This window comes from Pteronotus mesoamericanus, unplaced genomic scaffold (assembly GCF_021234165.1).
Source record: "Pteronotus mesoamericanus isolate MK-2021 breed Mesoamerican mustached bat unplaced genomic scaffold, CSHL_Meso_final contig_90, whole genome shotgun sequence".
Taxonomy (NCBI): domain Eukaryota; kingdom Metazoa; phylum Chordata; class Mammalia; order Chiroptera; family Mormoopidae; genus Pteronotus; species Pteronotus mesoamericanus.
In genome coordinates, this window is record NW_026555277.1 from 30,158,460 (window position 1) to 30,175,440 (window position 16,981).

General features: G+C 44.0%; 1 protein-coding gene across 10 annotated transcripts in view; it reads left to right on the plus strand.

Moving 5' to 3' along the window:
- SLC1A2 (solute carrier family 1 member 2) overlaps positions 1 to 16,981 on the plus strand; it is a 138,690-nt gene that overhangs the window by 89,423 nt on the left and 32,286 nt on the right. For all 10 annotated transcript variants that reach the window (XM_054585910.1, XM_054585906.1, XM_054585904.1 and 7 more), the window contains 2 exons: positions 4,544 to 4,712; positions 9,153 to 9,279. In XM_054585910.1, coding sequence (XP_054441885.1) covers positions 4,544 to 4,712; positions 9,153 to 9,279 — 296 coding nt within the window. The remainder of the gene's footprint in view (positions 1 to 4,543; positions 4,713 to 9,152; positions 9,280 to 16,981) is intronic.

A 16,981-nucleotide genomic window follows, 5' to 3' on the forward strand; every position in this document is an offset into this window, starting at 1 on the left:
TCTAGATTTTGGCAGTATAGCCAAACCACAGATGATGTATTTAAAAAAATACACATGCTCAACAGAACCAAAATCTCCAGGGTAGGCAGGGGAATTGGGTATTTTTAAAATTAGGAAAGTTACACATGAGGATTGTGAAATGTTTAAATAGTATAGATGTATGTACATTAAAGTAAAAATTCAAGTCTTCCCTTCCCATCCCTAGAGCTGAGAATTTTGCTTGTGTGTGTATGTAAAATCCATTTGTATACAATCTTTAAAAAAAAAATCCACCCAAGTGTTACTGCATTACATATACCATGGTGCACCTTGCTTTCTCATTTCAGAGTGTTTCAGCATTCTCTCGCGCTTGCTTTCTTTTTTTTTGTGGTTGCATAGCATTTCTAAAGGATAAATTCCTAGAAGCTAAAACATCCTGCCAAGGAGTTTTATATTTTGAATTTGCTGGGCTTTGCAAAATAACTGCAAAAGTTTGCAGCAGTGAACACTCCTACCCACTGCATACAGGCATATCTATTTTTAAAAAGCTGTGATTCTTCAGAATAGACGATTCTGCTGAGTGAAGCCACTGAGCTAGCTGCCTGGGCCCCACTCACCAGCCTGTTGCCTGGCCCTAAGGCCAGTTCAGGTTAGAATACACCTCAGTTCCCATCAGCTCAAGTGGGAATTAAATTGGAACCAAGAAGCTTCCTTCGGACATTTCCAGGGAATCCCAGAAGAATGACCTTAGGAAACAGTTCACTTAGAGGAAAAGTCTGCATTCCCAGCTGCCCCCAAAATGCAATTGCCAACCACTGCTGAGCCCAGATTACTCTGGGTTGGGGTATGTTCCCTGATTCCTGATGCCACTTTAGTGCCCCTGTAGCAAGAAGCTGTATGAACAAGAGCCATTCCAGGCAAGGGCACCTGGATGTGGAGTAGATAGAAAGAGGTGGGTGCTGACTGGCCCTCTCCTTGTATAACGTGCTTGCCCCTCCGCCAACCTGCTTAGGTGAATTTGCTTGCTTTGGGGTGATAGACACAACTGGGTGCCAAGTCTATTCTTGCTGTTTTGGTAAGAGCATTCTGGTTCTGAGCTGGTAGAAGAGTTGGGGTGGGGGCAACATGAGCAGGACAGGGGAGGGACAGACTGGGGCCTCCTTCTGGTTCTAGTCCCGACCAAGCTCCATGCAGGAGGTCAGTGTATAAAGCAGGACTGAGAAACAGGCAGGCATTCAGCGCTGTTGCTGTGGTCTTGGGGTGAGTTTCTGTGGCCTGCCACACTTGTGCTTGGTGACCTCTCTGGTCAAAGGGAATTCTCTGCACATAGCTACGCGTGGCATGGGGGCACTGTACGGCACTAAAATAGAGGACTGTGGCATTCCCTGTCCCAGGCCCATCCTGAGCACCCCCTCCACTGGCAAAATTCATATGAGGAATGAGCCCTTAGTCCTCCAGCAAAACCCAGAGTCACATTCCCTTTGGGTTAGGACAGAGAAAGAGTTGGGTGGAATCTTTTAGCTCAGGGAGAGGGAGGGTACAGATTCCTTAAGCCAGACTTCAGGCAGCCCAGAGGAAGGGGACCTTAAACTAGCTGTCCTGCCAGGGGCTTAGGCGGGCCTTGAAAAGTGTTGGAAGAAAGGGAACTCTTACAGGGTGACATTACGTTACGGAGGGGAAGGGTACTGGAATGGCGCCTTCCTGTCCACAGGTCAAGCTCAAGGTTATTTCAAATCGCCTCCTTGGGTGGAGAGGGCTTCATGACCAGTTAACAAGGACATAAAGATGAAGGTGCCTCATGGACATGGACAACAGTGGGGTGATTGCTGGGTGGAGAGGGGTATAAGGGAACAAAATGGTAATGGAAAAAAATATAATAAAGATGAAATTTTAAAAAAAGAAGTTGCTTTGTCCCTAGAACAGAGTCTGTCTCACCTGAGGTGCCAGGGCATGTGTCTTGGAGAGCAGGAAGGCCTCCTTCTTGCTACTTAAGGCTGACTGGGGAACAAGGTGAGGTTGCCAAGAGATCCGTGGCTGTAGGGTGTGGCCCGAGCACATTTAACCATGACCAGCGATAGGGACCATAGCGGTTCTTCTCTTCCATGGAATTCAGTGACCTGTGTCTGCTCGCTTGGCAGATGCTATGAGTACCTCCCAGGTGCCACACTCTCTGCTGCATTCAGAAGGCCAAGGGAATGAGGAAGTTGGGCTGTCTGCTCTGTGGAGCTTACTTATACTGGGTGAGTGTGAGGGGGGCTAGATCAGAAAGAATATCAGGTAAACACACAAGATACTTAGAAAAGATGTGTGCTCTAAGGGCTGGAGGCAGGATGGTAGGCTAGGCAGTAACTGCGGGAGCTGTCTGAATCTGAGACATTGAGGGATCAGGATGGCTGGGTGAGAACTGGGGGGAATGGCCTGCTCAGCAGAGGTGCAGGTGGGCAAGGGCCGGAAGGTATTTAGTGGGTTCAGAGGCAAGAAGGGAGGCCAGTGTGGGGGAAGTGGCAGGGAGGGGAGGAAGCAAAATCCAGCTCGGGCAGGGCCTGGGGAGCTGGGGTCAGACTTGGGTTCTTATTCTAAAAGAGTTTTAGGCAGAGAGATGGCTGCTTTTCTATTTAAAAAAGCGACATCCTGGCATCTATGGATATAGACAGAGCTCTAGGTAGCTATACTTACCTGGTGTTTGTAGGTAGACAAGAAGAGAGGTGGGAAGGTCCCTGAGCAGGCTTTTGCAGGTTTTAAAGTGAGAGACCTGGTGGCTTGTTCTCATGTAGACTATAGAATTGGCACCTAAGTAGGGTTGTCCAACCCAAACAGGCACTGAATTGAGAGCCCAGGTAGAGAATCAGACCTGTGTTTCCATATCCCTGCCTCCCTATATTCAACTTAAGCCACTGCTCTATGATACTTGAAAGATGGGTTTGGAGTCAAGCATCACTCATTTCGAAGTCTGCTTCAGCATCTACTAGCTGTCTGTCCTGGGGTTAGTTACTTAGCCCTGTGAGCCTGAGGGACCAGTCTTGACATAAGAGATAATAGATGTCAAACGCAGAGCACCTGGTCTCCAACCTGATCCTGGAAACTGCCATTTATTTAGGTCTATGGCCATTACAACTTTGAACTTCTGAAGCTTTTATTTCTTTAGTATTCTCAGGATAGGTCTTCAGACAGCTTCTGGTCCCCTCTTTGTTCCTGGGAGCGTAGCTCTGTTGCTCGTAGAATCTTCCCTTAGGATCACTCCTGAATTGTCTCTTCATGCCAACATTGCCCAGACCAAAGGGTCCACACCTGCGCATTTCCCACCTCACACACTCCGCCTGGCCTTTCTTCCTGCCTACCCAAGAGCATGCGGCTAGGCTAGAACAGAGAGCACCTGCCTCATCTCGGAGAGGTGCTTTATTCCCTGCCATTTCAGATGAATGGTTAAGGGTAGGCAGATTAAGCATTGCCTACCCTTGGGCCCAGCTGTAATAGGACTGGGCCCATAGAATTTATCGTGCAGCACACACACGGTGCAAAGAACTCAGTGCTGGTCATGCCATCTGAGTTGAAGTCCCAGCTCTGCCAACAGCTCTATGATGTCTGACAAGTCACTTGAGCTCTCCATGCTTTTTTTTCCCCATATCTATTGAAGGTTCAGCCATCTGTTGCCTGCTCTGTGCCAGTGCTGACATTCTAGGATTCTGCATGAGTTCTATTTTAATGCCCCTGGAGGGAGTGTTTCTCTGGGCTCAGATGTGAATTTTCACAGGACTCTGCACGCAGGGTGCCTGGCACCTTTAAAAATAGGATGGCTGCCACAGATGTCGAGGAATAGCATGAGAGGTTCTCAGGAGGCCATTTGCACGGAGATGCTTCGGGAACATCGAGTAAGGTTTGGCATCACTATCCAGAAGGAGCAGGTGTCTTCCCAGCTTCCATTTGGGCCTGAAATACAAGCCAATGCCCATATCATGGTGGCTGCTGGCAGCTGGCGCATCTGGCACCCGGATGGAGATTCCAGCAGAGCCTGGAAGGCCCTGGAAGGACACACATGAGTTGGTCTGTGAAGGCTTCATCCCATAGGAACCAGGCAGGAAGGAGCCAAATAGGCAGACCATGAAGGGATGACCCTTGTCCCCTTCTTCTTGACCAGATTCCATCACAAGAGGCCACAGGATCATCCAGCTGGGCCTCACAGTTATGAAGAATGTCCATATTGGACATTTGAGATTGTCCTGAGGCACAAAGCTACAATCATTGGGCTCAAGAAGCAGTCATCCATCCCCACACTTGAAGCTCGTGTCCCATTACTGAATGGCTCTGTCTGTAGTCTGTTACAAATAAGTGTTATAAATCCTGTAATTATCATGCGATGAGGACAATCGTATCCCACTGTATATGTGGAATAAAACCTCAGTTTGTTAAACACAAACATAAACTATTGCCCGATTTTCATAAGCTTGTTTTGACATTTCTTAGTTATTTTTTAACATAACTAGGGACTTTAGGTAAGTGGCCAGGCTTTCGGTAACCTTTTGGTCCAAGCCTCATCTTTATGTGTTTCTTTCTTTCACTCCATTAGATTCAAACGGTGACGAAGAAAGTCCTGGTGGCACCTCAGTCTGAAGAGGAGGGCAATGTCACCAACTCTGTCGTCTCCCTGTTGACTGAGGCTGCAACGGAGGCACCTGAGGAAACGAAGGTGGTTATCAAGAAGGGCCTGGAGTTCAAGGACGGCATGAATGTCTTAGGTAGGCCAATGGGTATTCATCTCCTTGGTGGGGCTCTTTTGCCTCAGAGACAATGGCCAGCCTTACCTGTCTCTCAGCAACTCACATCCCTCTCTCTGTCCTCAGGAAACCCATGGCTCTGCTGTCCTCTAGGGGGAGCAAGAGGCTCTCTCTGGGGAGCCGTTTGAAGGTCACTGGGACAGGTAGCTGAGGGATTGAGGGAGAGGGAGATGGGCAGAAGCAATAGCCTGAGGGGCATGACAACGAGAGGGGTCAGGCCTGGGAAAAGAGACAGGATGAACATTCACGGGCATGTTCCCTGACTTTCTGTGTGGCACCAGCAAGTCACTTTCTTTGACCCTCCATTTCATAAAGTGATACATCCAATTCTTTCATTTCCTAAGCATTTTTTTAAATTGGCCTTGTATACCGGTACTGTGCTAGGCATGGGGGATGTCCCCCCTCACCCCCAGCTCTCACAGTCTATAAGTAAATGCAATACTATCAGGAGGAACATGTTGGTGCCCAAAGAAGCTCATCAACAGGAGATTACCTTGTTTAACTTTCTGGGCTTCTAATGAGCGCTGTCCCCTAGCCTGGAGCCTTAGCATGCCATCCTAGTTCTTCGGCTCTTGAGATGGATGGACTGGGCTTGGGCCCCTCATGGCCCACTCACCGGTTACCTGACCATGGGCAGCAGTTGCCCTACTTCCTGAGCTTCATTGGTAAAGTGGGAGTGGATTGGAATTTCTCTTGTAGATTACTATGAAGATGAAATGAGATCGTGCATGTACAGCACAACTGTACATGCCATGTGCTTTATTCACGTGAGCTACTATCATTGTAAAAGGTGAGCTGAGGAACTCAATAAGGAAACACGCTCCACAGAGGGTAGGGACCTCTCCATAATGTGAGTGACTCCAGTTGGCTCAGTTTACTACCCACCTATGCCCTGAGCCCACTGCCCACCCTAGCCCCCATCCACTGTTAGAATGGTGCCTGCAAGACAAGAAAGAGGGACGCATGGCCATAACCTGGGGAAAATGGGGAATCTGGATGGAGGCGGTATGTTGATACATGCAAGCAAGATTTCTCAGGATTTGAGTGAGAGCTGTTTAGAAATGGCTGAGCTCAGTGGAACTTCCACTTTCCCATCTAGGAGATTGAATACCCTTGTCTCCTTAGTAGGCTTGTCAGATAAAATACAGAATGCCCAGTTAAATGTGAATTTCTGACAAATAACAAGTAATTTTTAGTGTATGTTCCAAATATTGCATGGGACTTACTGATATTAAAAAATTAATTTATTGTTTATCTGAAATTCAAATGTTAACTAGGTGTCCTGTTTTTTTTGTTTGTTTGTTTGTTTTAAATTTGGTAACTTTACTCCTTTTTATCTGGAATAATTGAAAGAGGTAGATGGGGAAGGATTGTCTAGCTACTGAAAAGCAGAAGCTTCAGTGAGGTTTCTTTTTTTTTTTTTTCCTTTGGCGTGGCAGGAAGCATGTTGGGTAAGTGGGGATTGAGGGTGGCGATAAGCTGACTTGGTTGCTAGGCAATGGAAAAACCAGTAAACACTGTTGCCATCAGTGTGAGATGAAGGAGGAAGGAGAGAAGAGAGAATGGAAGAGTCCTCTGAGAAGGAAGGTTTACAAATACCCTCAGCATTTACCCCAGAGTAGCTTTTGTCTCCCACTGCCCAGATATCTGTGACCCTTCCAGGACCTTCCCAAGTACCCTTGCTTTCCCAAACCCAGTGAGCAAAGTGTCTCTTCAGTCTTCCATACACTCTGAAGGAGGCTGAAGCCATGAATAAAGGAGCCAAAGCTTTGGAATGAATCATTCGGAAGACTTTCAAGGTCATTTGCTGAGTCTTGGTGGATTCTGGGAAGTCACACGACCTTTGACTGTACTGGGGAGTTTCGACACATCTCACAACTCTCTCACCCTCAAGGACCACGTCTTAGAGGGCTTTGTTCAAATGAAACACCACTGTTCCAGAATGAGTTGAATGAGTCAGTGTTTCCAGAGGGAAATAACAAGCTGGGCATGGGTTTCCAAGTACAGTCTGAGGCCCTGGAAAGCCAAGGGAAGTTAGACTGTTGAGAAACTTCCCATTTGTAAAGCTGAAATATGGTTCTTTCCATGGTTTTCCAAAGGCAGAGATGGTGACTTTCTTTGTGTTTTGTTTTTGGCTTTGGAAAGTCCCAAGGATCAAGCATTGCAATAAGTAAAGATAAAACTCTGGCTCTGGCCTCTCACTTCTTTAAAGGTTCCGTTCTTCCCCAAAAAACCTCTAGAGCACTCTGGGCTCTATTCTAATCCCAACTGCTTAAATCAACAGTACAAGATGGCCCTTTAACCAGCTCTCTCTCATACCCATTGATACGGCCAGTTTCTGCTGACCCTGCTAGGAGAACTTTTTTATTCCAGTTCTTTGGGACCTCGAGACCCTGCTCATTTTCTCTTAAAATGTCCAAATGCAGTTAACCAGGTAATACTAGCTATTCTAGGCCAGACTGTTCAGATTATTTCTTATCATACACCTCAGACTCCTCTCCATGGGCTCAAGAGAAGGGTTTGAGAACAACCTGGATTTCATTTCATACATGACTGCAGAACCAGGCTAGTCTCTCCTGGATCTAATTCTTACTGAGCCTTTGTCTTCACGGCTAGTAAATCACTTGTCATTCTTTCTGGCCAAGAGCTGGAAAGGGAAATATTAAAATGTCAGTGATTAACAATCCCAATTGCAAGTATTGGGTTCTTTTTGCTGAAGATGGAGAAGTCCGTTGAAGGGGAGCTGAATAATCTGGGTTGATCTGTGCATGGTGTGGGGTTGTAAGTGGTTTTGGTATCAAGGGAAAAGATAAAATCAGAGGTTCAGAGAGGAAAAAAATTCCCCTCTGAGAGAATCAGACTATAGTGCTACAATCTCCCTGATATAGCCCAATACTTTAGGCATAACTGGACACAGTAAGAAACTGGATATCAGAGGGAGGAAGTAGAAATTAGGCCTGCCAAACTAGGACAAGGTATGGTGGGGAAGAGGAGGAAGAGAGAGGGGAGAGAGGCTGACGCATACTGCAGATCAGAGAGAAAAGTCGGATGGACAGCAATGTCCTATGGCCAAGGGGACATTGGTGGATCCATGCAAGTCATCAGAATTGGAGCCCTAAGAGTGGCAATACTGGGCCAGGATGGGGGAATGGGGCACATGGTGGTTGGCAATCAGAAATCCAGACATTCCCATGCAGTTATGGGGCCATTTGCAGCCAAGTAGTGTGCCCAGTCCCAGGGAGATCTGAGTGAGACTCCAGGCCAGGCACAGGGTTAATGAGGAGCAAAAAGCCAGGTCTTGGAGGAATTAAAGTATAGAGTAGGTTCCCAGGACTAAAAACTGAGGCACAGGGAATAAGGAAAAAGCCAACAGAGAAATAAGATCCAGGCTGAGCATTGGATTTGGTCCAGGCCCTAGTGCAGTTTGATGCTGATATCAAGGAGCAGCGACACAGGTCCTCAAATCCTTCTGGCGCAATTTGGGTTGGCCCTGGAGACTGAGGTGGGGCTGGGCTTATCTGTAAGTCAAACCCTCTCAAGTGAGGGGAGGAGGGCCAAGGGGCTAGAAAGTAACAAAGTCTACACCTTGACTTCAAGACCTTGAAAAAAATACTATTTGGAAACAGCATTCTAACCACTTTGACCATGAAAAGAATTATGATAAATTAATAAATAACAGGTTAAACTCAAACAAACTGGGTCATCTGGGGTTTCCCAAATGTTTTGGATTTCTCTTTGTTTTCCATTTGACTTCTCAACATTCCTCCTCCTTCTCACATTAGGCATGTAGCCATAGAAAAATAATTTTATTTTATTTTTTTCTTTTTTTATTGTTTTAATTTTATTTTAATTTATTTTTTCAAATATATTTGTCTCTGCATCCTCCCCCCACCACTTTCCCTTGCCCCCTAAAAAAAATAATTTTACATTTAGATTTTCTTAGAGTGAAATATACCAGCAATGTACTAATTTGGGATAACACCAAACTCTGGCAGAGACTTTATTGATTACTTAGTATCTGCTAATTTCATATTGGCCCTAAGTCCCAACAAGCTTTCCTTCATTAGTCTATAGACTAATAAATCAGCTTATACATGATTTCATATGTGAGAAGAAAGTGGAGAGCACCTTTTAGTTTGGAATGAAAATGAATTTATTTTCTTCAAGGAACTAATACTGCTGATAATTGAACTTGCTCAGGGGAAGTGTTAAGGAAAGCCATTATTATTAGGACGACAGTATTTTCAATGTGACATCTAATGCTCTTGTCTTTTCATGCCTCATTCATAGGGTGGATAGCAGGCATGAGCATGAGTCTTCATACATTGGGGATGGTAGAGAACAAGGGAGAAGAAACACATGCTCTATAATGTGTCCTGTGCAATGTGATTCACCCAACAGGTCTGATTGGGTTTTTCATTGCTTTTGGCATCGCCATGGGAAAGATGGGAGAGCAGGCCAAGCTGATGGTCGACTTCTTCAACATTTTGAATGAGATTGTAATGAAGTTAGTGATCATGATCATGTGGTAAGTGGGTTTGTCCTTCCTTCATTGTGGTGGGGGTATGAGGTCATGGGGTCCCCAGAAAATATTGGAGCCCTCTCAGCAGGAAAGAGGGGGCAGGTATGGACCAAGCACAGGGCTCTTTGGAAAGATTTTGAGAAGGGGATGAAAATCTCTCTCTCTCTTTTTGGAACTTTTCCTAGAAAATGGGATGAAAAACTAGCCTGTGGGCCAAATGTTATCTGTTATTTGTTGTGTATGGCCTGCAAGTTAAGGATGGGTTTTGTGTATTTATTTTGTGGGGGAAGAAAATCAAAAGAGTAATACTATTGTAGAACACATGGAAATTATATGAAATTCACGTTAAGTGCCATAAATAAGTTTTTACTGGAACACAGCCACATATATTTGTTTGCATATTGTCTGGGTTGCTATTTCACTAAATAGCAGAGTTGAGTAGTTTTGATTAAGATTATGCAGCTTGGAAAGCCCAAAATATTTACTATTTGGCCCTTTTCATAGAGTTTACTGATCCCTACCCTGGAAGAGAAAACAAAAAAACAAAACAAAACAAAAATACTGAGAGACAGACAGACAAGCTGGAAAAACCAGTCAGTAATACTGAAACTGAGTGGTATCAGGAAACTGAGATAAACCCAAGATACAAGGGATATGGCATAACCCACTGCTCCAGTTTTCTGGTGTTCAAAGCAATGTATCTTTGACCTAGTTACTTATGACTCAGAAGAAAAAAGAGGCAGTTCTCAGACCACGCAAGTAAAAGTGAAATCACAGAGGATAAATTAGAACTGTATGTAAGTGCTCTTAGGAATCTGGCCCCCACCATCTAGCTTAACAGAAGAGAAAACTGTGGTCCAGAAACACTAAATCTTTATTCTTTAACATCATGATGATGATGATAATAAAAGCTATCATTTATTCGTTTTCTTTTACCTGCCAAGAGCTATGATATTTGCTTAGTACCAATCAAATGTGATCCCAACAACCATGCAAGGGTGAATTATTATTCCCATTTTAAAGAAAAAGGAACTGAGGCTCACTGGGGTGCATTAACTTGCCTAAGATTATATAGCTAGAGAGACCTAGAGTTCATATTGATATTAAAATCCTTAATGGGTAAGTGGGTATGGGTATGTGTTTGTTTTTTGTCCTCATCTGAGGACATGCTCAGAGGGGAAGGCGGGGAGAGAGAGAGAGAAACATCAATTGGTTGCCTCTGGCACCCACCCTGGGGACAAAACCTGCAACCCAGGCATGTGCCCTGAGTGGAAACTGAACCCAAGACCCTTCTGTCTATGGGATGACAATTCAACCAATTGAGCCACACCAGCCATGGCCAGGTAGAAGTGTTTTTGTTTGAATCATCCAAGGAATATTGTCTCCATTTCATGTCATGTGTGTTTATGGTCCCTGGTTCTGAAATCTGGGGTAGCCCAGATCATGATTGTCCACTCCTTCACTAAGGAAGCTGGGCCACTTTCTTTCACTGGAATATTCTAGTGGTGGCACCTCTGACAGACTTTTACATGCATTTGTTTGAGACCCATATGATGGTCTTGTATGCCTGACTAGGAAAAAAAAACTAAAAAAGGACATTATTAGACCAAACCACATCTGTGCTCTATTTGCCACAGGAATTCTGAGTGACAAATTCCGCATCTCCTCACATCCCAGTCCTACCCTCCCTCATCTTCACACTCCCTCTGGTCCTCTCCCCCTTCTGTGTGGCTTCTTCCACTGGAATTCTACCTTCTTTCTCTCTTCTCCTTTTCCTTGGCCCCTACACCCACCTTACAAGTACAAAAGTCTGCTCTTGACTTTTTTTTTTTTTTAATCTCCATCAACTCAAATACACTGGTATGCCTGTAGTAAATTCTTGCTAAAATTTTAGGATTGAGTAGGCCAGCTGAAGACCCCAGGTCTCAAATAATGAAGATGTTCTTTGTGATTTCCTGAACCATATTTAACAGGTCCAGCTTGTTCAGATCATTGCTTTATTGTACTTTTAAAGCATGGAGAGGATACTAGTAAAGTAATGTGTTGTTTTTGACTACTGTACTGATTATTCAACTTCCCAGGCAACACTAGATTTCTGAATATTTCTTTTGTGTAAAAATTTAAAGTCACACCAAACGTGATGCTGTGAAATTTCTAAAAAGTCTTTTTGATCCATTGTGAGCTTGCTGAGTTTTGTAAATGGTAATACATAAAGCAGAATAGACCTCTTGTTTCCTAGAATTTCTAGCAGAGTGAACACTCTTGCTCTAAAAATGCAGTTCGCGTCTCTGTGTTATGATGCCAGTAATGTGGGCAGTGTGTGGAAGCTTCGTCCTTTGTCTGTACCGACGTCATTGCCACTGAACCCTTGCGAGAAAGGGAATCGTCTAGGAAATCAGATGAGTCATGGATAAAATGCAGCCTTTCTTCTCCCCGGAGATGGAGGGTGGTGTGGATCAAGGAGTTTCCTAGTCACTGAAACCAGAACTCCTAAAGATACAGCATCATATCCCAGGAAATGGAGAGCAGTCATGAGTTAGAAATAAGACCTACGGAATGATTTCTGACAGCTGCTTAGTTACCTCATCTAGGAGGGTGTTACAGGACAATTCTACAGATTTCTTTCATTCTTTAACTGCTGTGTCAGTGTTTGATAATAAAGACTGTGAGAAGGTTCTGGATAAAACAGCCAGACACTCTTCAACTGACCCCTCAAAGGTTAAAGAATCAGAGTTCTTGTGTATTCTTCTGTATGTGATAGTAAGAATAGTAATAATAGCAGATACAGCATTGAGGAGGTTGCTATTATTCTAGGAATAATGGTTAAATTATAGCTTAGAGTTATTAAATTCTTGCTCTATGCTCAGTGCTATTTTGATTACTGGACTCTACCTACTTATTACTGAGAAGATAATGATCATTATTATAGTCACTATTAAATCATAACTAAGGCTTACCAAATTCTTGAATTAGGCTTACTACTATTCCAACTACTTTACATGCATTAACTCATTTATTTTTTATTATAATGCCTAAGAAAAATAGGTACTTTTGTTAGCCCCATTTTCCAGGTGAGAAAACTAAGCACGGAGGTTGACTTGCCTGATGTTGCACAGCCTAAGTGATGGAAGCTGTATGAGAGCCGTACCCCACTCAACCTCTGTCCAATCCTGGCTGGATTGGATCCAGGATCCTTGTGTTGCTAGCTGTGTGACTTTAAGCAATTTAGACACATTCTACATCCCACATCCCATTCTGTAAAATGATTGATTCTAAAATCCTCACCATAGAATTGCTGTGAGAATTAAGTGAAATTGCAACCAACAGTTGTGGAGCATTTCCTATGTTCTAGGACCTGTCCAAGCACTTCACATGGACCAGTATTATTATTGTTACGTTGTGATTACCATGACTATCATCAGCGCAATCCAGAATCTTTGTTCCTCTCTGTTCTCTGTTCATGAATTCTTCAAGAAGCTTGCAAGGCTCTCTGATTCTAAAAACAGAGGGGCGGGGGGAGAAAGAGAGAACTCTTAATTTTGGTGTGATTTTCATGATCTCATTTTTTTGCAAAGTTCTTTAAAATATTTTTTAATCTTAAAAACTTACACAGATTTTTAATAATCTGACCATGATAGAAACATAAAATGAGAAATGAAATCTCTGCTCACTCTTCCAATTCTCCCTCCCAGTTAAACCACATCCATCCATCCATCCATCCATCCATCCATCCATCCATCCATCCTTTCACTCCGCAAATACTTCATGAGCACCTCCTCAATGCCAATAACAATTTTAGGCACTGGTGACATAATGGCGAATAAGATAGGGAAAGATTCCTGCCCTCATGGAGCTTACATTCTATTGAAAGGAAAGAGTGAGGAAGTAAAAGGAAGCAAATAAGAATTCAGGTAGCAATCAGTGCTACACTGTCACTAGACAGGGAAATGGGATAGAGAGTGATGGGGGGATAGGAGTCAGGAGTGAACTCTCACAGGTGGGGCCAGGGGGGGCTGTCTAGGAAAATGACTTTTGGTGAAGACCTGAAGAATGAGAGGAATGCAGGTATTTGAAGAACCAAGAGGAAAATTTTCCAGGGGGAACAAACAGCAAGTGAAATATTTTTCAAGGAGCACAAGGAAGGTCCAGAATGGTTGGAATATGGTTGTTTGGTAAGAGAGATGGTGGTGGTGGAAGCTGGTGAAGTGGGAGAGGTGGCCAGCCTGGAGGGCTCTGAAGGCCACCGTGAGAGTCGAGCTTCAATGTATTTGCAAAAGGAAGTTGGTTGCGGAGGAAGGGTAGGTAGGTTAGCAGCCTGGAGGCTCAGTGAACTAATTTTTACTCTACCTGATAAAATGTGATAATCCACATATGCTGTCAGCAAAAATCACTCCTTGGATAGCCAGAGCACCTCTTCCTAAGCAGATTGGGCAAAAGGGAAATTTGTGTTACTTCCTGAGCCTTAGTACAGACAGCACCTTTAAGTCATTGGAATGTATCTTTAACTCTTTATTGGCCTACCGTTCCAATTCTGAGTTCTTTTGGGATCCATATCCCAAAATGGCAGACTAGCATTGCTGTTGGAAACGTGTGGGAAAGAATCAGAGTGTCTTTATGGCAGAACTAAGAATGTTTTTTATTCACTGAAACAAAAACTCCTACAGATTTAACTCCATCTTACCTTAGCTCCAAGTGTCTGGCCCACCATCTGTCCTGTGCCTGAAAGCCCTGACTTAATTTAGTGAGTTAAGACCAAAGAGGTCTTGAATAAATTGAAGCTAAAATAAATGGCTTCCAAAGGCTGACCTAGTAATACCTGCATTACATAAGTTGCAGATCAGGGGTTTTATTCCTTGAAACAATGGTTTCCAAACACATCAGAATTACGTTAGGAACGTGTTTAAGGTATAAATATCCCGAGGTCAGCTCCAGGAAATTCCATCTCAGTGGGTATGTGATGGGCCCAGGGAATCCATATTGTTACCAGACAGACCGGGTGATTTTGAAGCCGGTGTCTACAAAGGCACAGCAACATTCATTGAGTTCTGGGCATGTCAAGTGCTGTGAATTAATTTGCATTTGTGGATTAGAGAGCAGAACCTAAGAGGGGCATCTTGGTGGGAACCTCAGGATGACAAGGACTGAGGCACAAACTGGGCAGAGGAAAGAGTGAATGATGCAACAGTCAGAAAAAGACTCTACAGGCCAGTCCTGCTGAATCAGTGGCTTTGAAAACAGTGCCCAGAACTGAGGATACAAACCATATCTAAGGGCTGCCTGGATTCCATTCCCTCCCCCCAGATCCGTAGTCATTTTCTTCTAATTTGAAAACTGGTCCAACAATTCCTGGGCATCATTTGGCTTCAGAACACTCACTGGAGCCCTCAGTCTGTTTATTCACTTTGTTTTGTGGCTTTGATTGTTTGCTTCAGCTCAGAAGCTTCGCGTGGTGACTTTGGACGCAGGGCATGGGCCCTTTCTTCTTCATGGAGTGTCATTTTCAATGAGATAATTCATTGACATGGAAACCCAGGAACTGAAAGCTCCAGCTTCTGAGTGGAGGCTTAAGCTACTTGTTTTGAAAACAGGTACAGGGAAGTAATGGCCTTAAAAGATAGCGTAGAACAAAGACTCATTCCTTGTCCTAATTAATGCTCATTCTAGTTCTGGAGACCAAGGTGTTTGGGTCAACTAGAGCCCTGCTTGCCATATTTATTTCCCCTAACACCCTAACTTCTGGTCTTTGAATAACACTCTTCACTTACAGTGGGAACTCATGTTTCTCCCAGAGAGCTGAGTGCTCTGAGGTAACCTGTTACCCCTCCCTAACCTGTTTGGCTCTGGTCCAGATGTGTTCTCCAGAGGACACTATGGCTGGGTTTGCTTGGCCAAGAGCCTCAAAAACACTTTCACTCCATTCTACAAATTACTTGTCCCTGAAGAGCAGGAAAATTGGATGGCACCCCAAACAGCTCGTTTTTGTGCTTTTCTGGGCATCTTTAAACAGTGATGGGTGCTTTGGAAAGAATTAATCTCTTGGTTTATGAAGATAAATGCTTGTTGGCTTTATCAGAAGGTACATTTTCCTCCATTATCTATAATCCCAGGGAACAAAGAGCTGGCCCCTGAGACTACCTCGCTGATCTATGAGCTGTTGTGACTGCTATGGATGCCCCAGGAGAATATGAAATGGCAGGAAAGCCAGAGGTTTAAGGACGTGACTCCCTGAGGCCTGCGGAAGCAGCGCTTAAACATGGCCGACTCCACTCCTGGGAAAGCAGAAGTGCAACTAGGCAGGGATGAGGGAAGCCGCTATGCTAATGTTTTGGGGTTTGGGGGTTTTTTTTTTAAAGATTTTATTTATTTTTAGAGCGAGGGGAAGGGAGGGAGAAAGAGAGAAACATCGATCAGCTGCCTCTTCTACAGACCCGGTCCAAGGACCAAACCCACAATCCAGGCATCTATCCAGACTGAGAATCCAAGTGGAGACCTTTCGCTTTGTGGGAGGACACCCCACACACCGAGCCATACCGGTCAGGGCTATGCTAATGCTTTAATTAATCTGTGTCAGTTACAAATTACCTCTTTCAGAGAAGGTTCCTCTCAAGAAAATATTTTGCTTGTAAAAACATCCCCAATTGGGTGGCAGGAGCCTGTGAGATGTTTCAGAAAGCCCCATTAACTCAGACCGCACTCATTAAGCGTGGGTGATGATAGGTATGGGTATCAAAACAGAGCATACATACAAGGGTTCCTTTGTCAGGAGTCAGAGAAGTAATGGTGCTGGCAGGAAAGGGGAGAGATCATTGACAGAGCATACATATGCGGGCTCAAAATGTAATCCTCACAGCAGCCCTTCGAGGCTGGAGGAGGCCTCAACTTGCACATCTGTAAAATAGGGATGAGTCACTAACCAAGGTCATACAGTTGGTAAGTGGACGATAGATCCATGTTTTATGTGATTGTGTATATGACTCTCGTCTACTCTTCACAGCTTTCCTTTAGCCTGGGAAGGGCTTGCTCTGGGCGCAATTACCAAAAACCACCACCAACAAAAAACTACCAAATCTGACATAAGTGACCCCTTCCTTTCCTGACTTCCTTATCCCAGTCGAGAGCCTTATCCCAGGATCTCATTTTCCCTATATCTTTCTCTCCTAATTCTTAATAAGGTATCAAGCTTCCCACAGACATATTTATTTTAATCAGACATTGTTGCAGGCTGAGCAAGTTCAAGCTCCAACACCACCTTTTTTATATTGGGCAATAAAAAAGGGATATTGCCAATAATGGGAAAAATACTCTCAAGATGAGAGAGAATGTGGTTACCTTACTCAAGAGGGAGGGCAAGAGTAAATTTTTTCCAAGCGCTCTATAAAGTAATAATAACACAGAAGTTAAAATAAGTTTATATAGCATATATTGGTATAGGGCAAATCGTCTGCTTATCTACAGAGAACTACAATCGTTCATTAAAAAAAAGTGGTTTGGCTCGGTGGGGCCAAAAATCCTAGTCATGGAGTTTTTCAGATCTGAGATTGTTCTCTTCTTCACTTACTGCTTTTGTGGTCTTGGGATGGTGTTTTAACTTTGTCCATCTTCAATTTTCTCGTTTGCCAAACAGGAATAATGATACCTAGATTTTAGGATTGTGGTAAGAATTAAATGAGGTGATGTGTGTGGAGTGCTCCATTAGGGAGCCAGCATT